Source organism: Phocoena sinus, chromosome 2 (genome assembly GCF_008692025.1).
Source record: "Phocoena sinus isolate mPhoSin1 chromosome 2, mPhoSin1.pri, whole genome shotgun sequence".
Lineage (NCBI taxonomy): Eukaryota > Metazoa > Chordata > Mammalia > Artiodactyla > Phocoenidae > Phocoena > Phocoena sinus.
The window spans coordinates 165,499,260-165,527,068 of record NC_045764.1 but is presented as its reverse complement, the minus strand read 5'-3'; the positions used below and the strand labels follow the sequence as shown (position 1 = coordinate 165,527,068).

Here is a 27,809-nt window from a genome sequence, read left to right as displayed (position 1 = left end):
AAGAGGTGGGGGTCATGGCAGGACTCAGAAATGTCCTTCCCTTTCCAAGCTCTGCGTTTTGGGCCCAGCCCACTGAGGTCAAATTCACCGAGTCACGTGGCAAACCGGCCACCTGCTTCCCCACCTCCCCTCCCCGCAAGAGACCCCAAAAAAGCAGGTGGAGAAGAAGCCTCCGGGCCCCTCCGTGTTCCCCACGGGAGAGCAATGGCCCTTCGGAGACCTTCTGGAAGCCGCACCCCGCCCAAGCCGCTGGGTCCGCCTTGCTCCCGCCGCGGCGGCTCCGCCGCGAGCCTCCGCCCCTTCCTCCGTCTCCAGGTGGCGGCGCGGCGGGGGGGCGAGCTGGAGCGGGAGCCGGCGCGCAGGCCGAGCGCGCCACGCCCCCGCCGGTCCCTGGTCCCTGCCGCCGACGCTCCGCCGTCCTTCCCTCCCGTCCGCCGGCGTCGGGCTCAGCCGGGCCGGACGGAGCTGCGGCCTGGCCTCCGGCACCGGTACCCGAGAGAGGTGAGTGCGCCGGGCGGCTCGGGTGGGGCCTGGACAGCTCGCGGGCGGCGCAGGGGACCACCGACCTTCAGCAGCCGGGCCCGCCCCCTCCTGGGACAGAAGATTCCAAATCCAGTCTCGGATAAAGGCCTCTGGGGGGAGTGGAGAGGGGGAAGGGCCGGGAGGGAGGTCCTTGTCATTCCAGGGTACAAATTGATGGTGCTTTGGGGTCCCCCCTCGCAGAGGGTGTGCCGCAAGGGTGGCTTTTGGGGCGCTGCGGGCCAGAGGGGGCTGCCCTGCCCTGCCCAGGGCCCCTGGAGGCGGATCTGCAAGTCCAACACCGTCCAGATCCCCTGGGGACGTGCCCTGCCCCTGGGTACCTGCAGGCAGGTCCAGGGGAGAGCACTGGGGGAGAAGCCCAAAGACCCAGTCCCAGGCTGGGCGCTTTCCCGAGGGGGAGGAGGGTAGGGGGACTCCTATCTACTGAACGCCTGCTGGTGCCTAACTAATGGATGGAGATGAGCCCTCCATCCATTCTAGACTTTCAGCAAATGGGCCCTCAGCTCGGCAGTCGCCTCCGGTGGAGGGAGCTGTCTCTGCCCAGACAGCTCACACTATAGCTGGGGAGACAGACTGTAATTCAAGAAGTAAATGGGGGGAGGTCCGTCTTGCTTCTCCTTCTTGCCCCAAAAGACTAAGCTGACTGAGGGAGCACCTGCCCCCAGCAGTACAGCCCTGGACTAGTTAGCAACCCCCACACCTCCGCCATCAGTGCTCACAAGGGCCCCTTCTGTATCCACACACCAGTCACTAGGAGGATTCCCAGGATACCTGCTAGTCCCCTTGCAGGTTTCAGTTGAGGAGTCATCTCTTCCAGGAAGGCTACCCTAACTGCCCTGCTCTTGATCAGGTGCTTTTGTGTGTTGGACTCCCACAGTGTGGCTCCTCCTGTCACATCATCCTCCAATCACAGCTGTTATCAGAGTATTGTAATTGCTGTGTCAATCCCAGCTTTCCCTTCTAAATCAGAGTTTCAGAAACTCAGCCATTCAAGTTCCATTTTATTATATGCATGATGTTTTTCTATGAATATTTTACTTTGGAGACTGGGTTGCTGCAGAACTTCTATTCAGGGAATAGAAACTTGAAACTTGCCATCACTATTTTCCGATCTCCCCTGTGCTCCTCAACAGCTTCTTGGGCAGAGTCCATCACTTGTTTTGGTACCTTGGATACAAACCCTGATACCTCAGAATGACCCCTGGGGTCCCCAACTGAAGACAAAGAGGGTCTAAGAACCCACATTCTAAGGAGAGGTCAAGGCCCAAGGCCCCTCCTTCTCCACTCCTCCAGGGCCTGGCTGCCTCGGTGTGTTGGGGACAGGAGGGAGAGGGACAGGAGTTTGTGTCCCATGATGCAGCTTGCCACCACTGAGATCCTCTTGCCCTGGGTCATCTCTTCTCACTGTCTAGCCTGCGCTGGCCCTGCTGCCCCCTGTGTGGCTCCTCAGGGGCACAAGGCAGAGTTCCTCAGAGGTTCCTTGCTGGCCAGCTCCCGCCCCCATCGGACAGCCCTCCTGGGAGCTGTCAGCTCTTTCCTCCTCATCCACTCAGCCACATAACCCTGTATGACAGTTGCAGGGCGTGTAGGTCACTCACTGTCCACTGGCTGCCTCCTGTCTCTCTCCAGGTTGCTTTTCTTCCTGTCCAAAAAGGCACACTGAGCCGATTAGCACATCCCTTGCCTAAGCAGGCCCTGTCCCCTGGGCTCCTCTCCCTGCAGCAGCCGCCCACCCCGCAGCTCTAGGAGAATTCTCCTGCAGAATCTCATAGCCAGTCAGTGCGCACCTCAGATCCCAATTCCCACTCCCCCCTCCCCAGTACTGAGCGTGTGTGTGTGTGTGTGTGTGTGTGGGTGTGTGTGTGTGTGTGTGTTGGGGGTGGGGATTAGAATGGGGAGGTCTTGAAGGAGTGGTCAGACCCATCACTGAGGGACGCTGCCTTCAACTGGACCCCAGTGGTCAACTCCAGGGCAAGAGGAAGAACCCCCAACTCATGGTTCTAGTATACTTAAATACACTTATTTTTAATAAAATTTTAATAGAAATTGTGATCTACTCCCAGAAGTGGAAAATCAGTGCCCCCTGCCACAAAAGGAAGGTAATTAAACAAATAAAAACAAGGAAAACCAAGCCGTGGTATGAAACTTTAATTAGCACCTGTTGCCTGCAGAATATGCCTGAGGCTGGCTCTCTAGGTTACAAAGGGAGATTAGCAAGAATTAAAGTGGTGCTTGAGACATAATGGCACCCACCTGAGACTTTATCCTTAGTGTGATAAAATGGATTAGGACAGAATTGGACTGGGGATAACAAACTTTTATGGCTAAACTCCTATCGGTCAGCACCTGCTGAGTGCAGAGCACCACACAGAGCCCAAAGCAATAAAGAACAAACCTTCAGTCCATCCTGTGATGAAGGGTCACTTCCTCCAGGAAGCCCACCCTGATGCGCCCCTTTGTACAAGCCATACCTCCTGCTGTAAGGCTTTTCGTGTTTTATTATAATGGCATATTGGCTTCCACCAGGTCTGTCTCACTCACTTCACTGTCCAGGTACCCCCCGCAGGGCCTGGAGCACAGGTGTTGAATGGACAGATGAATGAATAATGAATGAATAGCTAGGCTGACCTCCTTGACTTTGGTCCCACGGGGCTGCTTCCAGTAATGCCTTACCTTCCTCCTCCTCCTCGCTGTCCAAACCCCACACCCTCCATCCTTCAAGGCCCTGCTGAGGGTTCAGCTTCTCCAGGAGGCCTTGTTCAACCCACTGAGCCTGCCCTGAGCTCTCTTGCCCCTGAATAGTCCCTCCCTGGCTGTGCCTATGCCCAGGGGACATTCGGTTCCAGGGTCCGGTGTGTCCCCACACATCCAGAAGGAAGGCAGTACGGGTGACACCACAGGTACTCAGTAGCTACCGTGGAGTGACGCAACATGGTGCCTCCAAGGATGCGGCTGTGTTGGGTCTCGGCAGCTCTACTGAGTTCCCTGTTGGTACTGTAACAATCTAGCACAAACTCAGAGGCTTCCAACAACACAAGTTGATTATCTTACAATTCTGGAGGTCAGAAATGGGATTCCTGGCTGAGTTCCTCTGTGGAGGCTGTAGGAGAAAATCCATTTCATTGCCTCTTTCACCTTCTAGAAGCTGCCTGCATTTCTTGGCTCAGGGCCAACTTCCATCTTCAAAGCCAACAATGGCCGGTGTCTCTCACCCTACATCATCCTGACGCTCTCCTTCATCTGCCTCCATCTTTCACCCTTGTGATGACATTGGGCCCACCTGGATAGCCCAGGATAACCTCCCCATCTCCAGATCCTTCATCACATCTGCAAAGTCCCTTTTCCCATGTAAGGCAACATATTTACAGGTTCCAAGGATTAGGACATGGGCATCCTTGACAGAGGCCACTATTCTGGCTACAGCTGTCCCGTGGTAGTCTGAGGGCACTGTGGCCGGTGGTATATTAACAATAGCTGACATTTACCGAGCCCTACGCTGGGCCAGGAACTGTTGGGAGCACATTACACAGCATTCTGTGAGGTAGGTGCCATTCTTATCAGCCTCACTTCACAGATGAGGCCCTAAGAGGTTCAATAACTTGGCAAGTGGCAGAGCTGGGGTTTGAACCCAGGCTGTCTGGCTCCAAGGAACAGCTCCTAATTTTGAGGCTACACGGCTTCTCTGGCACCATTATACCCCCAGGACACTAGCCAACAGCCCGGGAGCAGGCCAGGCAAGTTCTGAAGCCCAACACAGAGGGAGAATTTTCGCCAAGATTTTCTGGGTGAGACCCCATATAGGCTATGAATTGTTTGCCAGTCATCTCTCATTTCAGCCCTTTCTCACCATCCTACCATGCACACACCATCAGAGGCACCTAAGCTTATCCAGGGAAGCTGAAGGGAGCTTCCAAGTGTTCCTTTTAGGGGCTCCAGGCAAGTAAGTCTGGAAGAGTTCAGGGAATCTGAGCCGGAGGGGCACACATAAGGCTTCCGCAGGCACTGGATGAAGAGGGTGTCCTACCATTTAGTGAGCACCCACTAAAGGCAGGCATAGTTGTAAGAGATTTATTCTTATTAACTCATTTAATACAACAGCCCTGTGAGGTACTGTTGTTATCCCCATTTCACAGATCAGGAAACTGAAGCACAGAGAGGTCATGTGACTTTCTGAGGTCACACAGCCAGTGCGAAGAGCCACGATTTGATCCATTCTCCATAAGCAAGAGAACGAAGGAAGAGGCTGGTCAACCCCAGCCTGGCCTGGCACACCTGACTTCAGTCAGCCAAACCCTCTTTTGTGCCTTCCCAGCATAACCTACTGTCTTTGCACCTGCTAGGCTGGGCTCCTGCTTTCTGTGTCAGCCAGATTTATATTTCATTCTTACACCCATCTCCATTATTAACCCCATTTTCAAGAAGAAACTGAGCCTCCGAGAGGCTAACTTGCCAGAGCTCTTAACAACCAAAGCACAACAGATACGGGATTTGAACCCAGAGATTCAGATGCTACCGCATCTCCCAACTGCCTCAGCCTGAGAAGCCCAGCCTGAAGTCCTCCAGGAGTCCGAAGCCTAGCCAGGAACACGACACGGGCTCCCCAGCTCTCCAGGTGCGCTCGTGCTTCACCTGGACTCGAGCTCAGAGTTTCCTGCCTTTGGGTGTCCACATTAGTCACACTCTGTCTGAGAGCCCACAGATTATCTGAGTGGGAGCGGAAACACTGTGGCGTTATGTCAGTTGTCCGATTAATCAGCTCAGGCCTGAGCCTGCTGGAGTGTGGTTGATGCCAGAAAAGATAATTTTCAGAAAAACCAGCTCCTTGTTGCCTGAAACCATCGTGGGAGTTGCTTGACTCAGCAGTGGCAAGTATTTCTCAAAAAGAAAATTGTCCACCTGAATGAGGAACTAGGAAGCGCTCAGTGACAGGAAGTCCAGGATAGGGGAATCTGACTGACGGAGGAGGCCTGGGGCTGAGCGGTGCCAGAGATGAGCTGGCACTGGAGCCGAGTGAGGAAGTAGGGACTCATTCCGTCGTTTGGGGGATAAGGAGAGATTTCCTGTGAGTCTGGCCAGCTGTGCTAATTGGAAGAATGAACCGGCAAAACAGTGTTTTAAAGTAGATAATCCGTATGCTTTGTGAAATATGCACACATCCTTCCATTAGTGTGAGTTCGCCATGTAGATGCATCTGGCGACATCCACTTCTGCATCAGTCAGAGTCCCTGCGGGAAGCAGAGGCCACTCAGGTGGGGTGACTGGGGAGAGGTTAACACAGGGATGGTTTTCAAGGGTGTGTGTAGGGTTAAGGGGATCAACGTAGGACGGTGCAGCACCTTGGGACTAGCATCTCTGGGGAGCTGTTACTGTCCCCAGGCCTGGAGGAGGAAGCGGGGAGAGAAGAGCAGGAGAGAGACTCCAACAGGAGCAGACGACTTCAGTAAAGAGAGGCAGCCAGCTGGAAGCAACACCGGCTGGGGGATAAATACACCCCCAGCCCCACTCCCCAGCCATCCTCTGATCCCAGTGAGTGCTTCCCCTTGGCCAAACCCAACAGAGGCCGGAGGGCAAGGGAACCCTGTGATACTGTCAGTAGAGTAGGTGGAGAAGGGTGAAGGGTGGATCTGGGTGGGCCAATAAAAAGTCCTCCACACACTTCCAGCCTCAGGCAACAAGCTTCCATCCTTTCCATCAGCTGCCATTTCTGAGCTCCTGCTGTGTGCCTCCTCAGGCTTGACACCGGTAAAATGCAAATGCCAAGACCAAAACCCCACAAGAGCCTGGAAAAGAAGAAATGGACACAATTGTCACTTGCGCCGGGTATGGAGAAATTCTGACCACGTCTACAGAGCCCAGCCCGATGTGGGAGAGGATTTCTGTGGGCGAGAAAGACAGTTAGTGCAGCATTTCAAATCAGCATTCCATGAGCATGGGCCATCATTTACCATTCTCTGGGTCCCGAAAGGTTCTGGAAAACAATACATGCTTCACGTTAACTGAATAAGCTGTTTGTTGTTTATATGGCCAACGCCAGATTTCGTTACAAATTCTGCTGGCCCTGCCAAGGACTGGACATCTTGACGCCAAGAGGCACAGCAAAGTCTAGCCAAAAGGTGACTTTGCAGGCAGTGCAATGAATCTCTTTGCTTCTCCAAATCTAGCATTTTCTTAGGAAGAACATAGCCAGAGATGCCAACCCTCTATTCCACAGGCCAATTCTGGATCTTTAAGTAAGTGGTATAGGTACCATGCTGTTCCGTCTCTAAAAAATGAAGTGTCAGTCAAAATAGAGTTTGTTTTAATTGAAGACTGTTTAGACTGTGGAAGGTTCTAGATATGTTTGGACATCTGTAAACAGAGACTGAGGGCTAGAAAAAGAGAGGCAGGGAGAGAGGAACACCAAGTACTGCCACACGGCCCCAACTCCAGAGGCCACCACCTGATAGGTTACAACGTGTACAGGCCCACCCTTGGAACCGTGCAATATGGCATCCCTGGCAGGATTCACTTGGTAATAAACTTTCTACACGGCAGGCACTGTACCCCCTGAGAGTCCAAATCCTGGATCTAGCAACTGGTGACGGACTTTAACAGCCCGCTTCTTACAGCCCGCTTCTTTCCGGGAGGGATAGGATGAGGCAGAAGGTAATTGCTGCAGGAAGCAGCTTCGCGGGTGGGACTCCATTCAAGTCCTGGCTCAGACACTCAGCACTGAGTAGCCTTAGGCAATTCACTGAACCTCAGTTTCCTGATCTGCAAAATGCAGAGAATAAAACTGCAGTAAACGTTCAAAAGATAAGAGCTATATATAAAAGGGTATTTGGAGTGTACAATAATAACAGCTAACATCGGTTGAACCCTAATAAGTGCTGGGTGTTGAGCTATACTTGATTTAACTCATGCAATCATCTCAACCTCTTTGTTTTGTTTTAACGTCTTTATTGGAGTATAATTGCTTTACAATGGTGTGTTAGTTTCTGCTGTATAACAAAGTGAATCAGTTATACATATATCCCCATATCTCCTCCCTCTTGCGTCTCCCTCCCACCCTCCCTATCCCACCCCTCTAGGTGGACGCAAAGCACCGAGCTGATCTCCCTGTGCTATGCGGCTGCTTCCCACTAGCTATATTTCCATGTCCCCATTTCACACACAAAGAACCTGGCACAGAGAAGTTAAGGGATTTGTCCAAGGTCACCCTACTGTCAGGTAGCAGAGGTGAAATTCAAACTCCGGAATTCAGGCACTCTGGATTTGGTCCAAGCCAAACTCTTAACAACTACTTTCAGTATGGCAATCTTTAAAAAGTATCTTTTGGGCTTCCCTGGTGGTGCAGCGGTTGAGAGTCCGCCTGCCGATGCAGGGGACACGGGTTCGTGCCCCGGTGTGGGAGGATCCCACATGCCGCGGAGCGGCCGGGCCCGTGAGCCGTGGCCGCTGAGCCTGCGCGTCCGGAGCCTGTGCTCCGCAACGGGAGAGGCCACGACAGTGAAAGGCCCACGTATCGAAAAAAAAAAAAGTATCTGTGCATTTTTATGGCATGAATATAGTTAATCCAGAAAACTCCACTTAGGAAGATTTTGCAAGGAGGAATTTCAAAATGAGGACCAGCAGAAGAGGCTGTTGCGGCCTGTGAGAAGAGCCCGCTGGGAGGTTGCTGGGCGTGTGCCCAGCAGGAAAAGCAAAATGCCCTGCCTCCCCCTGCTCCCTCGGCCTCTCCTTCCAGGGTATCTTCTGCCCACCTGCCCACTGTCCATTTCCTTCCAGAGACTCACCTAGCAGCCCCATCACAAAGTGTGGAGCTTTGAGGTGCCCAGAAGAGTCAGCAGAAGGTGAGCCATCAATCTGCCTCTTTACCTTCCTACCTGCACTCCAGCCGCCCTCTAGCCCTAACCCCCGACGTCTGTCCTGACAACCAGCCACACAAGCTTCTGCAGACTCCTGCAGCACCCAGTCCCAGACACTCGCTTCGCAAACAGGAATAGGGCGCCTGGCTCTGAGCCCGGCACTGGACCCGGAATGAGGGCCCTGTAGAGGGGTAGCTGTGGGCCAGTGACCCCAGTGGGCAGTGCAGAGAATGCTGGGAAGGGAGCTAAGGGACCAGGGAGGGGGCTCAGCACGAACTGCCTGGGACGACCAAGAAGGCTTGTTAGGGGAGGTGACGTTCACGTCTTAAAACCGCGGCGAGAGTTCCGGAGGTGGGGGCAGGAGGCCTTCTGAGTGGAGACGGACACAGGAGCTCAGGTGTGCAGGTGTGAAAGAAGATGCTGAGTGTAGAGCAAAGGGTGGCTTGGGATAGGATGCAGGTGGTTATGAGGGCTCTGGACTCACCTGCTTGGGTTTGAATCTCATGGCCTCTACTTATTACCTGTGTGACCTTGGGCAGGTTACTTGACTTCTCTGTGCCTCATTCCCCCATGTGTAAAATGGGGATAATAATAGTATGCTGAGGATCAAATGAGTTCATGCGTTTAAGTGCTCAGAACAGTGCTTGGCACACAGTACGTACTCAGACACTCAGAGCTGTGACTATCGTTAGTGATTTTGTCTGTGAGCTTGTGGGGCAGAGGGCCCTAAAGCCTCCTTGCATTCTCAGCAAAACCGTTAGGAGGTCCCCTGTGCTGTCCCTGGCCACCTCTGCTGCAGGCCCACTCAAGTCTTGGGAGGCACCCCAGCAGGGATCCAGGAGACAGCAAACCTAAGTGCAGACCCACCTCACTGCCCATCGCCCCCTCCCCCCCACCCCCGGGCTCGGCACCGAGGTCCAGCAACGGGGAGAGGCGGAGAGAGGCCCTGACAGCAACAGGACACTGCATCTGCTGAGTGGCTACTGATGTGCTGGTGCTGGGGACACAGAGGTGAACGGTACCGAAAGGTCGCTTCATGGACTCTCCTTACCTAGAGGTTCTGATGTGGCTGGAGAAGGACCCTGGTCCTTTTGCAGCCATGCCCAGAGTGAGCCCACACTGGCAGCTCCGGATCCTGTCGCCGGGACCCAGGAGAGCTGGACCTCCAAGCCGGGTCTGCGCCACTTTCAGCGGCTCTTCCTGGCCGGCGCCTAGCCTGTGGGACTGTGGTCACAGCGAAAGGCAGGGCGCTGATGGGCAGGGCTGGGTGTGCCCGAGGGGGACGGGAGGAATGGGGGGAGGGGTCGGGGAATCGGGGACACATTGTGGCTCCGTGTTCCGAAGAGGAGGAGGGGAGTCTGGCCGGGAAGCGGGCCGCCAGCGTCCGCAAGACCACCCTGGCCGGCAGCCCGAGGACGCGGTGTCCACCCCGCTGGCCGCGCGCCGGCCGTAGGAGGGACGCGGGCGACGCGCGGGGTGACTGCGGCCGGCGCCCCGGCCTCTCGCCGCGCAGGTACGTGCCCCCGCCCCCCATGCCCAGGGCCAGTCTTCTTCCTCTCGCCGCCGTGGTGCGGGCAGCGGCCGGCCCTGGTCCCCAGCATCCAGCTCCGCGCCTTCCCCCGCGCGGCCCCGCCAGCACGCGGCGACGGTGGCGGGCACCCGGCCCCAGGTGCGGGCGGGGCGGGCGCCGGGAGCGGGCCCAGCAGGTGCGTGACGGCGGCGGGCAGGCGCGGCAGCGGCGAGGCGGCCGGGCGGGATTGTCTCCGCCTGCGGTTGCCGCCGGGTTTAGCAACCACCCACTTGGCTGGCACCGTGGCCACCTGGTAAATTACTTCCCTTCCCCGCCCCCCCAAAAAAAAGTCCAGACAGCTAACTCTTCTCCTCCTAGAGCTCGAAGGCACAGGTGATCCAGAGATGCCGTGTGGGCCAGGCTTTCCTTGCCCCAAATCTGCCCGGTCCCTCTCACACGAAGGGCAGCTCATTAGGCACACGGCGGGATTACAGGGGCCAGAATAAGACCCCCTGCCACCGAGGGAGGGGAAAGCTTCCGTGACTGGACAGAGGAGCGCGGGTGGGGTGGCTGGTTGGCAGCCCCCCCACCCTGCCCCCGCCCACCTGCAATCAAGCGGGCCCAGGTAATCCTGGAGCTGGAGAACAGACAACCGCGGGGAAGGCTCTTTGGGCTTTAGCGGTGGGCAGAGGAGAAAGCGCTGACTTGGAGCCAGAGGCTGCGTGGCTTTGGGCAGGTCACTTGCTGTGGCTGGGCCTCTGTTAAATGGAGATTAATACTGGCCACGCCACTTCACAGAGGGCTTGTGGGACAAAAGAGATGTGGGAATGGTCTGAAACTCTGCAAAGCTGAGATGATATGGTTAGGTTTGGCTTCAACCCCCATGCCCACCAACACACATAAGCTTCCAAAAGAAGGAATGAGGGAAAAGAATTCCTGAGCCTAACAGAGGAAGCACGGCTGGAGCAATGTGGTTGCTTTAGACTATATAGATTAGAGTATCTGTACTCGAGAGCCTAGTTCCAGAACCAGATGGCTTGGGTTCAAATCTGGACTCTAACACCTAGAGCTATTACCTTGGGCAAGTCACATACCCTCTTTTAAGCCTCAGTATCACCATCTGTGAAATGGGCATGATAATAGAGTATACCTCCTAGAGCATGAGATCATGCAGGTAAAGATCTTGCCCTAAAAGCCTTGCAGTGTCCCCTAAATATTAGTTCTGAGTATTCTTGTTATTACTATTATGTTGCGCCCTTCTGGGTACAGGACACACTGTAGGGAAAGAAGACTGGTCTAACAGCAAACAAAGAGTGAAAAACAGAGTTTCATCTTTCCTATCTGGCTGCTCTCAAACAAGATGCCTTACCTCTCTGGCCCTTAGTATCGCATGGGAAAAATGGAGACTATTACACTCATCTCACACAGTGTGATAAGCCCTCATGTGATTTTGGAGGAAAAAACCCAAAAAACCTTTTGTTCCAGTTATCTTCTGTTACATCACAAACCACTTCAAAAGATAGTAGCTTAAAATAGCTCAGCCCTTTTGCTCATGAATCTGCAATGTGGTCAGGGCTCTGTGGGGATAGCTTATCTCTACTTGCAGCATTAGCTGAGATGACCCAGCTGGGGCTGGGGGGTCTTTCTCCAAAATCACACACTCGTGTGGTAATCCAGTTGACCCTGGCTGGCAGCTGGGGCTGTCGCCCAGGGTCTAGGTTCCTCTCAATGTGGGCCTCTCTGAGGCTACTTGGGCTTCCTCACAGCATGGCACCTAGGTTTCAAGAGCAACTATCCCAAGAGACAGGAAGTAAGAGCTGCCAGTGTCTTTAGACCTGGACTCAGAAGCTGATACAGTGTGGCTTCCACTTTATTTTATTGGTCAGGTAGTCACAGAGCCCACCTAGGTTCAAGGGGAGGGGACTTTATACCCACCTCTCCATGAGAAGATGAGCAAACAATTTCCAACCATCTTGAATCCACTACAACTCGAAAGCTTTTCCTTTTCCTTTTTTTTTTTTTTTTTTCCTCTGGGTGCCATGGTAAACAAATTAATTAATCTTGCAGGGGACATAGGTTTTCTCCTAGGAGAAGACCAGCAGAGATACAAATATCCATGACTAGGGCCTTATCGCAGAGCTTGTTTGGTCAGGATCAGTTTCTCTGGGTCTGATTCTGGGCTGAGGGAGCAGGCATGCAACATGGCAGCTCCTCTAGTGTCTGTTTTCTTGGAACCTCTGAGGCTTCAGTCATCAGCTCTGCCAACCCCATGCCTTTCAAACAAGAGGGAGAAGCCAGAGAGAGTAATTTGAATTCAGAAAACTAGATTTTAGCAGGTGGCCCAGGCTGAGTGTAATGAGCATCTCTATAGCTCTTACTCACTGGGGAAGTCTGTTTCTCAAGAGGGTTGCTGCCCGGGTGTTTGGAGTGATTGCTGTCAGACATTATTCGGTTATTAATTGATAGGTTGGAGCACTCTGGGGCTGGAGGCAGGAGGCTGGTGGGGGTGGAAGGTGGGGAGGGGGGTTGCCTTGGCAACCTTGGGGCCTGTGGTTGGTGCCCTGGCCTCAGAGCAGGAAGGATGCCCCAGACAGCTCAGACCTTCTCAGACAGACCACAGAGTCTCCAGAGAGATACCAAAGTCTGTCAGGCTTCTGCTGTAATGCATTTTCACATGTGGCCACCCACCCACGTGCCCTCAGAGTCAACCCTCTTCCTGTTGCCTCATCCCATATCCTGACAGCCTCCCCCAGTCTGTTAGCTCCTAACTTCAATTTCAGCCACACGGGCCTTCCAGGCGGGCTGCAGAAAGCAATGGAGTTCAGATTCATTTCTTCATTCAAATGTTCAACACGTTTTTGTTGTGCATTTTGGGCCAAACCACCTGCTCTCCAACAGAGAACAAAATAGACCCAGCTCCTTCTTCCTCGTGGAGCTTACTGTCCGGAGGGGAAGATGGGCATCGACACACCATCATACAAATTTCCGTGCACTGCATTGAGAATTATTAAAATACAGTTAATTCAGAACTTGACTTGAATCCCAGCGCTGCCACTTGCTAGCCTGGTGACCCTTGGTCTCTTCGGTGGTAAAGCTGGGATAATAATAATTTTCCTGCAGGATTGCTGTGAGGCACCATCAAGACAGCTTGTGGAAGCACAGTGCCTTGTACGTTGAGGTAGCTCACAGCGTGTAAGCACCCACCCCTGTGCCCTAGTCCAGTGCCATTTGTCATTCGGATGTCACGGGCCACCTTCAGTCTGTATGAAGAGTCCTGGTCCCAGCTCCCTGGCCAGCTCGAGACTTCTGAGTGGTGAGGCCTTTGTGTTTGATCGCGCTGGCTGCCAAGATGGGAAGATGCAAGCAGAGGTCAGAGTGGTACAATGTGAGATGGACTCAGTCTGCCACTGCTGGCTTTGAAGACGGAAGGGGGCCACAAGCCAAGGAATGACAGAAACGTCTAGAAACCGGAAAAGGCAGGGAAATGGATTTCCCCCCATACCCTCCAGAAGAAATGGAAGCCTGCTGACACTTTGATTTTAGCCCAGCGAGACCCACTTTTGGCGGCCAGACTGTAAGATAAGAAATGTGTGTTGTCTTACGCTGCTAAATGCTGTGGTAATTTGTTTCAGCAGCAACAGGAAACTAGTCAAGAGCCCTGTCTTTGGAGTCAAACAGCTCTGCAGTTTCCCCGCTGTGTGACCCCAGGCAAGATGCTGGCGCCCTCTGAGTCTCGTTGCCTTGCCTACAAAATAGGGTTGAGGTGGGGGTTAAAACAGGAAACATTTGGAAGGCGCTTAGCACGTGCTCCCAAAATGGCAATGACTTTGCTCCCTGATCCCAAGTTGCTCCCACCTCTTCTCTGACGCCACTTGGGAGGGCAGCAGTGCCAGGTACTTTGGGAGGTTCTCTGCTGGTCCTCCTCTGGGTTTTTAAAGCCATCCTAATTCACACCTGGCCACTTTGGAACTTGCAACAATGCGCGCCTTGCATCGGCTCCTCTGACGGAGGTGTGTGCTGATGTGTAAGGCCTGGGAAGGCCAAGGCCAGCGTCCAACGCGCAAGTCAGCGAAGGTCCCTGCAGTCAAACAGCAGACGGCTCGTGATGGGCATTTCTTGTATTTGTCAGAGCCCTTTGGGAGCCCCCAAGGCCTTTACCCCAACTAGCCCCAAATCAGTAGAGTACCCATGGGGAATACAGTAGGACACCATAACAAACGTCCTACCAAGTTGGCCTGCCCATCCTTCACCCTGTCTAGGGAGACTCGGATGGTGGGGCAGGACCTTCTAGCCCGAGGGAGTGGTTTCATCACCAGCACCGCCACCACCATCCTAGTTCATCCTAGTTTCTAGTCCTTCCTTCCTGTTTTAGATTAAAGAAAAAAACCTTAGCACCAAAGTAGAACACAGTAAGGGTGTTCTTTTCTCTTCCTGAGTGGGCATTTCACAGAGGACCTGGGCTAGCCGATTCAATGTCAGCTTCATCTCTCCATCAGCAGTTCCAAAGGCCAAATAGGAAGGGAGGTGGAGGGGGTCCCTGGGCCTGGGGAAAGGGGGGGACACAGTGCCATCAGAGGTTCCCACAGGTATAGATGCTGATGGTGTAGACAGCCTGTGTGTGCGAGTCCTGTTAGGCTGGGCCGCCCTGTACAGAGAACCAGGGGTGTGCTCTTTGGTCGGTGTGTCCTGGGGGTAGCCAGGCATTCACCACTGAACCGATCCTGCACTCCTCCCCGCACAACTCCTGTCCTTTCATATGGCATCAGGGAGAGCCCACAGACTTCTACACTCGGAAACAGCTTCTGGGGCTTCCCTGGCGGTTCAGTGGTTAAGACTCCGCTCTTCCGCTGCAGGGGGCACGGGTTCGATTCCTGGTTGGGGAACTAAGTTCCCGCATGCCGCGCTGCACAGCCAAAAAAAAGAAAAAAGAGAAAATAGCCTCTATGTCTACAGGCACCACTGCATTGTAACAAGGCAGAGGCTTCTGGTGCAGCTGACAGAGGAGCATTTGCTTGAAGGCCCAGGCCCTGCAGAGGGGGATTTTTCCTGGGCCCCCTACCAAAACAGCCCCCCATCAGGACTGTAGTGATTCACTCTCTGGAGGAGATGAAACCACAGATCACCCAACAAAATAGGGGCAATGCACATCCTCAGTGACCCCCACTCGTGGTGGACGTTGGCTTCCTGGCTCTAGCAACGTTCCTACAGTCAGCTTCCAAGGGGACACCTTGGAGGGAGGAGGTTAAGCCGAAATAGCGCCGCAGCCGATTTGGAGAATCACAGCTCTATCATTTAGCTGTAAGACCCTATCTAGAGCCTTTGCCCCTTTGGGCCTGAGTTTCCCCATCTGTAAAATGAGGCTGAGCCAGGTAACCTCCGGGGGTCCCGTCGGCCCTGCCGTGCTGAGGGAGTTTAGGAAAGAGTCCTGAGAGCCAGAAGACCCCATGAGGCCAGAGCCCCTTGCTGGCTCCCCGCTCTGGGCCGCGCTGTTTAAAGACGCTGACGCTCGCCTTACTCACGACCCAGAGAATTCCTCTGATGCCGTAGCTCTGTTGGTCTGCACAGCAGGATCCACCCGCCTCCACATCAGTGCTTCTCCTCCTGGCCGCCCTCTGGAATCGCCCAGAGAGCTTTTAAAAACACTGGCGCTGGCACCTTGTCTCCAGAGAGTGTGATTTAATTCATCTGGGGTGTAGCCTGGGCAATGGTGTTATTTTTTATAAGCTCCCCAGGTCTTTGCTAATGTAGTCGTGACCCACTGACCCAGATGTTGGCTGCTAGCGGCTGAAGGGTGACTGCCCGGGGGTGGGAGTGGAAACAGCTTCCCCTGCCCCTGCTGATGTGCCATTGCTCTTGTGTCCATGGTACTTTCTAGTTATCTGAGTGTCAGCCTGTCTGGCTCAAGTCAGGATCCCTGGCTCAGGGGGTTCAACATCCTGTATCTCCTGGTGTCTTGTAGGTGCTCATAGGTGGTTGGATAGGAAGAATCAGGGTACCCTGCTCCTCCTGCATCCCCCAAGTCCCTGGGGTCCCTGCCCCTAATTCAGGCTTTAGCATTTTCCGCAAGGTCTGGGGTGCGCGGGAAGGCAGGCCCGGGGTGCCTGGAGGGAGCTGTCCTGCCGCCCTCATCCTCTGGCTGGCAAGTGTTCCTCACAGCCACCCAGCCTGACACCAGATCTGAGTTCACATGATTCTGCCACAGCTCAGGAATGGGCAGCCTCCAGCTGAGATTTTCTAGTCTGAGCTGGGAGGAGTGGCCGGCAGGAGACCGCAGGAGGGGGAGCTTGGGTCCTGGCTGCAGGGTTACCCGGGGCGGGGTCCGCCAGGGCTTGGCCAGGGGCGTTCAGTCTCCTCCCCGGGCCTCTGCGAGCCAGCGAGCACTGGGACGAAGCCGGCTCTTTGAGGTTTGAGGGCAGAGCTTTGCCGGGCGGGCAGAGAGGACCCAGATCCCCTGAGGCTGCTGCTCCCTCACCTGGCGGCAACCACAGTCCCCTTCCTGGGGTCCGGACCCTGAGCAGGCGGGGGTCAGTCCAGCTGTTTCTAAACAGGATCATGACCCATGAGCGGCTCCGGAAATCAATTTAGCAGCTCTCACGCCCTTAAGAAAAACAAAATAGAGTGGGATGATCAGAGTGCATGACAAGTGGTAGGGTAAGTACTGCTCTGGGTCTATGTGTGTCTGTGTGTGTGATGTCTCTTTGTGCTGGTTACAATGACAAGTGCATTCCTCACTGTGGTCTGTGGTCAAAAGAGCTCAAAGGCAGCGAGTTGGTGCCTAGAAGCCTGGGTTCTGGATTCAGATCCACCCCCACTTACTGTATGAACTTGAGCAACTAGGTTAGCCTCTCTGGGCTTCAGATTCTATGAAATGGGTTCACAGTGTCAGCCCCATCGACTCACAGCAACTTTGTGAGCCCAGATGGGCTTGAACTCTGAGACCGTTATGAGGGCTTTAGAAATGAGGTTGTGTCCTTGCTGTTGCCGGATTGAGGCTATGTAGGGGAAAGCTGGGGACTAAGGGGAAAATGCAGCCTGATTCTACTGCCACCCCAGAGGGAAACATCAACAGCCTCTGAAAAGGGTACTTTTAGGAAATGAAACAGCCCTGTTTAAAGCGTGTTTAAACACGCTGAGGAAACTCCCCAGCTCGGCGTGCTGGGGGTTCCCCTGAGCAGGGCCGCCCGGCCAGGGACTAACTGTGTGCGTGCCAGTGTGCCACGACCGGGAAGAGACGGGCGACAGATTAAACCACTGTTTATGTGGCAGCTGAACGGCACTGGCCACCTCTGCCTTCTGGTTTGGAATGTGCAGGCGGCTCCCAGCTTGAGTCAGAGGCCCTTCATGCCTTTGGGGAGCTTAACCGCTCTTGGACGTTCAGGTCCTCGGAGGCCTCTGTGCTGACGGGCGTTTGTCTAACAGTCTCGCTCTTAGTGCTGTGCTGCTTGCTGTGTAGTCTCCCGGTTTCTTAGCTGGATGATAAAATGAGGTAGATGCAGCAGCTCTGTGTTTTGATTCTTTGCCCCAATCCCCTCCACCTTGGGGGTCCCAGCCCCAGGCACACAGTAGGTTTTCCTCCATGGGTGGTGAGGAAATGGTTGACCTGCCAGGTGCAGGGGGCTGGCCCAGGCCCAAGCCTGGTGGCCTCGTGGTGGCATATGTATGGGCTGCAGCCTGGCAAAGCCTGGAGGTGAGGGTGGTCACTCTGTAACAACTGTGATGAACAGAAAGATAGCGCGGTGTGAAGGAAAGCGTGGACCAGTCTGAGTTCAAAACCTGGCCTACGTCGTAGCTGTGGAATTGTTGCCGAAAGCTCAGCTTCTCCGCACACCAGAGCCGAATCGCATCTTGGAGACAGAGTTTTGGGTGAAGTAGAAAAGGATAGCTTTATTGATTTGCCAGGCAAAGGGGGACCCTGGGCAGGGGGGAGGGTCCCACCTCGAAAAACTATGTGTTCCAATCCCAGAGGATCTGATGAAGGGTTTTATAGCAATGGTTCAAGGGTGCGATCTCCGACAAGATTAGGGTGTGCTTAGGGCCTGCACTGCTTTAATCTTGTCTCAGGTGATTGGTCTCCTAGTCTTGAGGAGCTTCTCTGGTCCCTTTTTTTTTTTTTTTTTTTTTTTTTGCGCGGTACGCGGGCCTCTCACTGTTGTGGCCTCTCCCGTTGTGAAGCACAGGCTCCGGAAGCGCAGGCTCAGCGGCCATGGCTCACGGGCCCAGCCGCTCCACGGCATGTGGGATCTTCCCGGACCGGGGCACGAACCCGTATCCCCTGCATCGGCAGGCGGACTCTCAACCACTGCGCCACCAGGGAGGCCCCTCTGGTCCTTTTAATTTTGTCTCAGGTGGTTTCTTGGCTGCTTCTTCCTTGATTAGCAACTGTTCCAATCTGCCCTTTGGAACTCAGGGAAGGTCATGGAGGCTGGAGTCTTGCCTACAAGAAACAGGGGACAAAAAAAAGGCCTCCATGCCTGGGAACCCTGCAGGGCCTCACTTGGTTTCAGAATCTTGAGCAGCCTCAGTTTCTTCATCTGTAAAATGGGTGCTGGTGAGACTAGTGTTGAGAGAGAGAATGAATGTGCAAAAACGTTCCTGGCATGTGGAGGGCTCTCACTTGGTATGGCTTGGTCCTTCCATCCCATCTACGTTTTTCCATTTATAGAACACTTTGCACCCACTGTGCCTTTGATTTGGGGGAGCAAGCTTTCTGTGGACAGCAGGTAGAGAAGGGACATTCCTGGCAAGATGTAGTTTCCATGGAGGGGTGCCTGTCCTCAGGGAGTGGATGAAGGGAGAGCTGGTTGTGATGAGGCCCAGGTGAAAAAGCAGGGCCCTCTGTGACCAGCTCAGGCAGCTTAAACAGATGCCAGGTGGCTGGAGAGGAGGCCACAGTGATTCCTCCCTCCCACTTTTCTGTTTCTATTAATAATATCTCCATTGTCCCAGCACCCAACCTCAAAACCCCCCACCCATCCATCCATCTTTTCATCCATCTATCTACCCATTGACCCATCCACCCACCCATTCGTCCATCTATCCACCTGTTCACTCATCCATCTATCCACCTACCCCCTCATCCTTCCACTTATTCATCTTATTCATCCACCTACCCATCCATCCATCCACTCATCTACCCACCTACCTCTTCACACATCCATCCATCTAACAGATAATTTGAGGGAGATTATGAGGACCAAGCGCTGAAGAACATCTCAGATTTGTCCCTGATTGTCCCCAGCTCCTTCTAATTAGTTGGCAGTTTCTACAGCTGTGTGTTGTCCCCTCTCTGGCCACGCCCTCCTCACACCTAGCTGTTTGTGCCAAGCTACTTTCAGCTCCACCACACAGGTGCCTGTTCTCTCTCTCTCTGGCATTTGGCCTGTTGCATGCTCTATTTCCACAGGCAGAAACTTCCCTCTTCCCTGGCTGCCCTTCCCGCTTCTTCTGGTCTTCGAGCAAAGTGCCCCTCGGGAAGGCTTTTCTAGCTGGGTTAGTTCACCTCCTATGAACTCCCTTAATGTCCTGTACTCTCCCTGGGAGCTAACCCTCTCTTTTCTTCTCCTGTCTCCCATGAGACTAAAAGCAACTTGAATTATGCCAGGGGCCAGCGTCTAGTACAGTGCCTTCCATATAATAATAGACACTCGATAAGTATTTGCTGTAACAACGAATAAGTCAATGAGTGGATGGATGGATGGACAGATGGATGGATGATCGGAGAGCCATTGAAGGGTTTGAAGCAGGAGTGATTAGGATTTTGTTTTAGAGGATGGCTTTGAGGGTGGTGAGGCGGAGACAGGGAATCCCATAGGAGGCCGTGCGCTGATTCTGGGGAGGAAGTCTTGACCAAGCCAATCTGGGGCACTGGGGAGGGAGCTAAAGAGGAGGAGACGGATGTGGGAAGTATTTAGGAGTTGAAAATGGTAGAACTGAGTAATCAAGTGGATGCTGTGGACAAAGATGAGGGAGAAAGCTGAAGGCCAGCCATCCAACGTGAGTGACTGGGCAGGAGGAGAGGCCACCTCCAAGAACAGACTAGTGGAGAAGATGAAAGCAGGCTGGGCCTCACAGAGCATGCCCTGTGCCGCAGAAGGAAGCTGGTTCTGTCAGCCTTCCACCTGGGGGTGGGGAGGACGTCTGGGAGTCATCAGAGTGTTGACGGCATTGAAATCACAGAGGCGATGCCGTGTGTGTGGAGGAGGTGTTTTCATCTAAACGTCGTATGTGTTTCTTCTTTGCCCTGCAGACTTGAGTATTTCTGACCTTGCTCGCGGGAATTCGTTTATCCTCGGCCTGGGAAAGAGGAACCCGCAAACAGTCACACCAGCCCGCCTACACATGCGTACACTCAGCCCTAGCAAACGATAGGCTTCGGCCAGGTGACTCTCAACAAATTCCTAAGACCTGACAAGACGTGTTTCACTTTGGTTTCCTTTGCCAGATTTTGTTGGTGCCTGGGAGCCTGTGTTGAATGAATTTTTATCTTCCTGTGGGTAGATTTTATGTGGACTGTGGAGAACCCGAGGTAAATTCAGAGACACGGACGTCCTGGGTGGGTGTCCCTGGGGGACCACTCAGGTGTGGGCCTGGGATCCAGGGACAGGAGGGCTGGCAAGAGGAGGACGAATGGGGCCAAATTTTGACTCGCGGGGCTGTGCAGGGTTTAGGGGTCACAGGCCTCAGCTGCCCCTTCGCCCCTTCCTCTCACCATCAAAACGTATAAACAAAAACACAAAAAGCAAAAACAAGAAAACACCCTTGTGCACTGTTGGTGGGAATGTAAAATGGTGCAGCCCGCTGTGGAAAACAGAATGCAGTTCCTCAAAAAATTAAAAATAGAGCTGCCATATGATCCAGCAGTTCTACTTCTGGGTATATACCCAAAAGAACTGAAAGCAGGGACTCAAGTAGTATACCCATGTTCACAGCAACATTATTCACGATAGCCAGAGGGTAGAAACAACCCAAATGTCCACTGACAAATAAATGGAAAAACAAAACTGCGGTCTATACATATAATGGAATATTATTGGGCCTTAAAAAGGAAGGAATTCTGATCTATGCTACTACGTGGATGAACCTTGAGGACGTTATGCTAAGTGAAATAAGCCAGCCACAAAAAGATAAATTCCGTGCGACTCCACTTATATGAGGTGCCTAGAGCAGTCAAATTCATAGAGACACAAAGTAGACTGGCGGCTGCCAAGGGCTCGGGGGAGGAGGGATGGGGAGTTAGTGTTTAATGAGTACAGATTTTCAGCGGGGGAAGCTGAAAAAGGTCTGGAGGTGGATGGTGCTGATGGCGGTACAGCAGCGTGAACGTGCTTAATGCCACTGAGCTGCGTGCTTCAACGTGGTTAACGTGGTAAATGTTATGTTGTGTGTATCAAACCACAATTGAAAACAGCAACAAGAAGCACCTCCCTCCACCACCAACACTGACATCCGGGCCTGTAGGGCTTCCCTGGTGGCGCAGTGGTTGAGAGTCCGCCTGCCGATGCAGGGGACACGGGTTCGTGCCCCCGTCCGAGAAGATCCCACGTGCCGCGGAGCAGCTGGGCCCGTGAGCCATGGCCGCTGAGCCTGCGCGTCTGGAGCCTGTGCCCCGCAACGGGAGAGGCCGCAGCGGTGAGAGGCCCGCGTACCCCGCCCCCAAAAAAGAAAAAAATCCGGGCCTGTATCCTGGAGAGGATGGGGAGGTGAGCCCTCCTGGGAGTCCTCGTCTTCCAGGGACTGAGAGGGTGCGGGAAGGCTCAGGTGGGGACTAGACGTGGCAGGGAGGTGGGACTTGGAAAAAGGAGACCTGGATTCTAATGCCCATGCTTCCTTCCTTAGACTGGCTTTGGGCACGTCACTTCCCCTTTCAAACCTCAGTTTCCTCATCTGTAAAATGGGGAAGTGGCATTCACTTATTCATTCTAGAAGTACTCAGGAGTGCCTGTGGTGTGCCAGGCACTGTTCAAGGTGCACAGGGTCCTCTTGGAATTTACATCCTCGTGGAGGAGACAGATCATCAGCAAGCAGACAAGTAAATAAACAAGAAAAATCTCAGACCCTGATGGGAGCTCTGCGGAGCCATGAAACAGGAAGGTGTGATGGTGATGGTGATGGGGGAGGGGCTGCTTTAGTGGGGTGGTCAGGGTGAGCCTCTCAAGGGGGTGGTGTTTAAGCTGAGACCTGGTGGCAATGGAACAGCCCTGAGGTGGAGGTGGAGGTGGGGAGAGGGCAGGGGGCAGCACTCCAGGAGAGACTGGAGCGAGGCCAGATGACGAGGCCCAGAAAGCTGGCCAGTGAGGCTGGAGTGTGGTGGCAGCAGACAAGGTAGGGGGAGCTGGGGCCGGATCATGCTGGGTCTTGTAAGAGTCTGGGAGTTTTACCGTGGGTGTGATAACTCACTGTGAAACCGTCTCAGTGGGTTTTAAACGAGGAAGAGGAGGATCCAGTTTGTATTTTGGAAAGATTGCTGTGGCTGCCTGGGGGATAATGGTCAGGGGCGTGACTGGGAGCACTGGGGTGGGGGGAGGCTTGGCCACGGAGAGAGCCACAGGGAGTCCAGGTGAGAGGGGACAGCTTTGGGCCAGACCCATCTCTCGCCCATTTTAGAGACTCTTATGAAAGCCACAGGACCCTTTTCCAGGAAAAATGCGCATACTTTCATATTTACAAGTTTGAGCCTGTGATTTCGGGGGAAGTCCTCAAGTTTATACCTCATGAACCCCAGGACTGGAACTGCTGGGCTGGAATATCTCTGGGCCCCTTCCCAGAAGGCTCTGCCAACTTCCAGGTTGAGCCCGGGCTCTGATGCCTACAGGGCCAGTCAGGAGCTAGCAGGAGGGAGGCTGCAGAGGGAGGGACCCTGGACAGCAGGTGATGAGACGTTGTTGGTTGTGGAAGGGGTTTCCCATCTGGTCTGTGAGTCCCAGCTTGACTATGGTGAAGAGACAGCAAAGGGCAAGATTGATCTGCGAATACCACAAAACAACTTAATGCAGACCCCGTTCATTTGGAACTTGCAGCCAGATAGACGATGCATTCTCAAGGAGGGGTGAAAATTGGTTCTTAGGTGGGGTGAAAAAAAATCTTAGATATTATAGTGGTTTGTCATCCTCCAAAAGCCCATGATACATGAGCAGATATGAAATACATCTGGGTTATTCAAATTTCATGGGGGCAGGTGGTTAGGGAAAAAAAATGTCAAAAAAGTATCCTTGGAAGGATGATTACAAACAACAACAAAAAAGTTAATTTAGACACAGTGAGATTTTTCATCGGAGCCAGAAGTGTTAAATCAATAGAGCAGCTCAGTCCTTTCATTCTGATATATTAATTTATAAAGTAGGCCTACAACAAAAAATTTTTATTCTGTCTTGTTCAAATGTATTTGTATATATAACAATAGCATTTTCTTTGTTAAATTCTCAACAATGTGAACTTTTCACTAATGAGAGTAAGACTACCTACCATCTTTGGGCTTCGCTGGTGGCGCAGTGGTTGAGAGTCTGCCTGCTGATGCAGGGGACACGGGTTCGTGCCCTGGTCCGGGAAGATCCCACATGCCGCGGAGCGGCTGGGCCCCGTGAGCCATGGCCACTGAGCCTGCGTGTCCGGAGCCTGTGCTCTGCAATGGGAGAGGCCACAAGAGTGAGAGGTCCACGTACCCCCCCCAAAAAAAACCCTACCATCTTTTATTCTGCCTCATTGCCTTTGGAAAAACAATGACATGCATTTTGACATATTTTATGTGGCCCTGATACTGACCCTGAGGGCAGGTGTTTTCATCCTCATTTTATTTATTTATTTATTTACTTATTGCCCTCGTGGCACGGCTTGCAGGATCTTCGTTCCCCAACCAGCTATTGAACCCAGGCCCCAGCAGTGAAAGCGCCGAGTCCTAACCACTGGACTGCCAGGGAATTCCCATATCCCTGTTTTATGGATGAGGAAACTGAGTCTAAGAGAGTGTAAACGACTTGCACAGCCTGTGAGCAGCTGACCCTAGCCTGGTGCTCATGTCTGTCGGTGCCTGGCCCCCTGTGCTAGGTTCCCAATTCCACGGAGGTGAGGTAGCAGTGCCCTGCAGGAAGCTTAGCCTTTTTTCTTGCCAGAGCACAGCAGGATGTGGACCAGGCTGGGCCTCTATTGTGCTGTATGGAGAGGCCCCAAGGAGGGGCTGTGGTCTTACTGACCTGGTACATCCCTGTGAGCAAGTAGGAAAAATGCGAATGGTGGTAAATAAGAGAGTGGCCAGGGCCCTCACTGTTATGTGGGCTGGAATTGTTCTTCACCTTGAGCTTCCCTTGGAGCTTCCCTGGAGCCAGCTCCAGGCCTTGCTTTGCTGCACAGAGGGACCAGGAAAGTAAATAAGGGACAGGAAGCCAGGGAAGGGGGATGGGGAGACATAAGTCACATTTCAGTTGAGTTGGAGTTGGTTGGCTGGATCACCTTCTAAATTACGTGAGGCACTTAGAAGAGTGCCTGACGTACAGTAGGTGCTGTATAAATGTTGGCTCCTCTTATCCTAAGCCTTTCCACCTTTGACTTTCAGGGCCTTCCCCGTCACCAGTGAGGCCCGGCCTTTGCTACAGCTTGAACCACATCCTAGAAACAAGGTGGCGCTAGAGAGACTGGTGCATTCCTGAGCCCATGAGGGGTGAGGCCCCTCCAGGCCCAAAGATGGGGAACATCACCGGAGACAACGGCTCGCTGAGCTGTGCCATCGACCACACCATCCACCAGACGCTGGCGCCGGTGGTCTATGTCACGGTGCTGGTGGTGGGCTTCCCAGCCAACTGCCTGTCCCTCTACTTCGGCTACCTGCAGATCAAGGCCCGGAACGAGCTGGGCGTGTACCTGTGCAACCTGACAGTGGCCGACCTCTTCTACATTTGCTCGCTCCCCTTCTGGCTGCAGTACGTGCTACAGCACGACAACTGGTCCCACGGCGACCTGTCCTGCCAGCTGTGCGGCATCCTCCTGTACGAGAACATCTACATCAGCGTGGGCTTCCTCTGCTGCATCTCCATCGACCGCTACCTGGCCGTGGCCCATCCCTTCCGCTTCCATCAGTTCCGCACCCTGAAGGCTGCCGTGGGAGTCAGCGTGCTCATCTGGGCCAAAGAGCTGCTGACCAGCATCTACTTTCTCATGCACGAAGAGGTGGTGGAGGACGGGGACCGGCACCGCGTCTGCTTCGAGCACTACCCGCTCGAGCCCCGGCAGTGCAGCATCAACTACTACCGCTTCCTGGTGGGCTTCCTCTTCCCCATCTGCCTGCTCCTGGCCTCGTACCGGGGCATCCTGCGGGCCGTGCGCCGCAGCCATGGCACCCAGAAGAGCCGCAAGGACCAGATCCAGCGGCTGGTGCTCAGCACCGTGGTCATCTTCCTGGCCTGCTTCCTGCCCTACCACACGCTGCTGCTTGTGCGCAGCCTCTGGGAGTCCAGCTGCCACTTCGCCAAGGGCATCTTCAACGCCTACCACTTCTCCCTGCTCCTCACCAGCTTCAACTGCGTGGCCGACCCCGTGCTCTACTGCTTCGTCAGCGAGACCACGCACAGGGACCTGGCCCGCCTCCGTGGGGCCTGCCTGGCCTTCCTCACCTGCGCCAGCACTGGCCGGGCCCGGGAGGCCTACCCGTTGGGTACCCCCGAGGCCCCAGGGAAGAGCGAGGAGCCCAACGTGCTGACGAAGCTCCACCCGGCCTTACAGGCCTCTCAGCCACCCGGAGCGGGAGGGTCCCCAGCGGGCGGACTGGCCTAGCTGTGTCGCCCCATCACCCACGCGCGGGGCGAAGCAAGGCCTGAGCTTGCTCGACAGCTGCTGTCCACTTGGCCGAGGCAGGTGCCTCTTGCTGCTGGAGGGGACGATGGACCTGGGCCACGGGGCCCTGGGTCTGGGCCGCAGCACAACCTCTCTGGGTCCAGGGAACCTGCTGTGGCTGCCGAGTCCGACGGGGCTGCTTGTTGAGTGTGGGGATAAGCTCCGACAGTGCATGGGGGTCGTCTGCTGCCAGCTGGGCGGCTGGCGGGAGGAAGACCTGCTCACGTCCAGGAGGTTTTCAAAGAGAAGCTCGGGTGGGGGACGCAGGGTGTGAGGACATGGAGAGAGGGGCCTGGGAGATGAGAGTGGGTACCTGGGGGCACACCTGCCAGGGCCTTCCAATGCCGTTGTCACAGATGACACCAGTCCAAATGCACTGGTGTGATCGGGGGAGGTGACACACGAAAGTGTACTGTCATCATTCATACTTGAGCCTCACTCCACGAAGGGGTGGGAAGGAAGGTGAGTGGGCCTGGAGGCTGGATGGGGAGAAGGAACGTAGGGAGGGGTTTGGGGCACTGGGAGTGTGTGTTTGTGGGAGACAGTGGGGGAGTAACAGGTGGAGGAGAGGCACCAGATACAGCCAAGTCACAGTTTCACAGGCGAGGAGGGTTGAACAGATTCCCCAAGCCCCAGGGCTGATGGAAAACAAATCCTAGGGCTCCCTGGGGCTCCATAGGGCGATGTCTGTGGTCCTTTAAAGTCAGCATTGAAGTTCAAGGGCCAGGACAGAGGCCTAAAGCAGTACGTCCAGCTGAGTTCCCTACACAGATTCGCCTCAATTCATCTTTTGTTTCTATCTGCCTTGAAGCACCAGACCCGGAAGCCTGCGACTTTGTGTGTGTGTGTGTGTGTGTGTGTGTGTGTGTGTGTGTGTGTGTGTCCACGGTTAAAATGCCAGGGTCTCCATGACAGCTCTGCCCCAAGCCACTGAGGCTAGGGTCATGTGACTGCTGGCAGTGTCCCCTGCCACACAGACTGGAGTGCCCAGCAGTCTCAGAGAGGAGCATGACATTCTCCCCAAGTTCTTAGAACAAAACAAACAACACGGAGATGCATGCTCTGTTATCTCTCAGCCCAAAGCCCCGGGGTGAAGCTCCACTGTGGTTTAAATAGCCCCTGTGACAAGAAGAGGAGGGGACCTTGGGCTCGCCTTGTCTCCTTGGTCCTTCAGCACTGCTCCTCTGCCAGATGTCCCACCCCACCCACCTGGAGAGTGACAGTGGGCCCACGGGCCACATGCAGACCAGGGTACTGACCACTGTCTCTTGTTCTGTCCTGGAAGGCTGGTGACGGGGCTCCTGCAACTTCCTGCCCAAGCATATTAAGCCTCTGCCTGGGGGATATACCAAGGACCAGAGGAGCTTCCTGCTCCTCCAGGGACCTGCCTACCTTTTTAGAAATGCTAGCCCTTCAGATTTCCTGGTCGGTGGGCTAGAGCCAGTTCTGACTTCCCCCAAAGACCTGGGATTTGAGCTCTCACAGCTAAGAGGCTAGGTGGGCTCAAGCCCGGGGAGGGACCAGGGATGGGAAGATAGAAGCTGGCATCAGTAGAAGATTTCTGGAATCTGTTAAAGGGCTGCCAGGGAGAATATTTTTTTCAATCTCTCTTCATGTCTCCCCTCCCCTCTCCCAGAAGTAGATTCACCCTGAGTTTCTTAACCCTCCCATCAGAGGTGTCCAAAGACTGATAGCCCAGGGTGGGTGCCCTAAGGAAGTGGGGTTCCAGGCCTTGCTCTAGCTCCTTCTGGATGGCCTTCCATAAGCTGGGGAGGTTCTCTTCCCCTTCACGGAGGAGGAACTGACCAGGTCTGCAGGTAGCAAAAAAAAAGGCCACCCAGTCCCAGACCAGGATTACAAGGGCAATGACACTGGTTGAGACCTCCATGCTTCCTCATTCCAAACTTCCTCCTGTTTTGATCTTAAACATGGACATTCCCATTGGGATAAACTGGCGTGAGCTGAGGGCAGTTCCATTTACTATCAAGAGTTGTATTTTTGTATTGTCCTCTCTTTTATGCCAAGTATACATGTGTTGGACCATGCAATGGATTTATGTAGCAAACTTGAGTCTGCAAATAAAGCAAAGTAAC

General features: G+C 54.1%; 1 protein-coding gene across 6 annotated transcripts; it reads left to right on the top strand.

Moving 5' to 3' along the window:
• The first annotated feature begins 373 nt into the window (after positions 1-373).
• On the top strand, positions 374-27,809 carry GPR68 (G protein-coupled receptor 68). 6 transcript variants are annotated; one of them, XM_032624470.1, is made up of 3 exons: positions 374-501; positions 8,308-8,372; positions 24,443-27,809. In XM_032624470.1, the coding sequence occupies exon 3, from the start codon at positions 24,541-24,543 to the stop codon at positions 25,654-25,656; it is 1,116 nt and encodes a 371-aa protein (XP_032480361.1). In that variant the 5' UTR covers positions 374-501; positions 8,308-8,372; positions 24,443-24,540; the 3' UTR covers positions 25,657-27,809. The 6 variants fall into 6 exon arrangements, with proteins under 6 accessions (XP_032480361.1, XP_032480359.1, XP_032480362.1 ...); XM_032624471.1 differs by lacking the exons at positions 374-501; positions 8,308-8,372 and adding exons at positions 16,137-16,548; positions 20,144-20,276; XM_032624468.1 differs by lacking the exon at positions 8,308-8,372 and having other exon boundaries at positions 387-501.

Bases quoted from the DNA above. Each gene is read 5' to 3' on its own strand.
- GPR68 (XM_032624470.1), top strand. From the start codon at position 24,541: ATGAGGGGTGAGGCCCCTCCAGGCCCAAAGATGGGGAACATCACCGGA.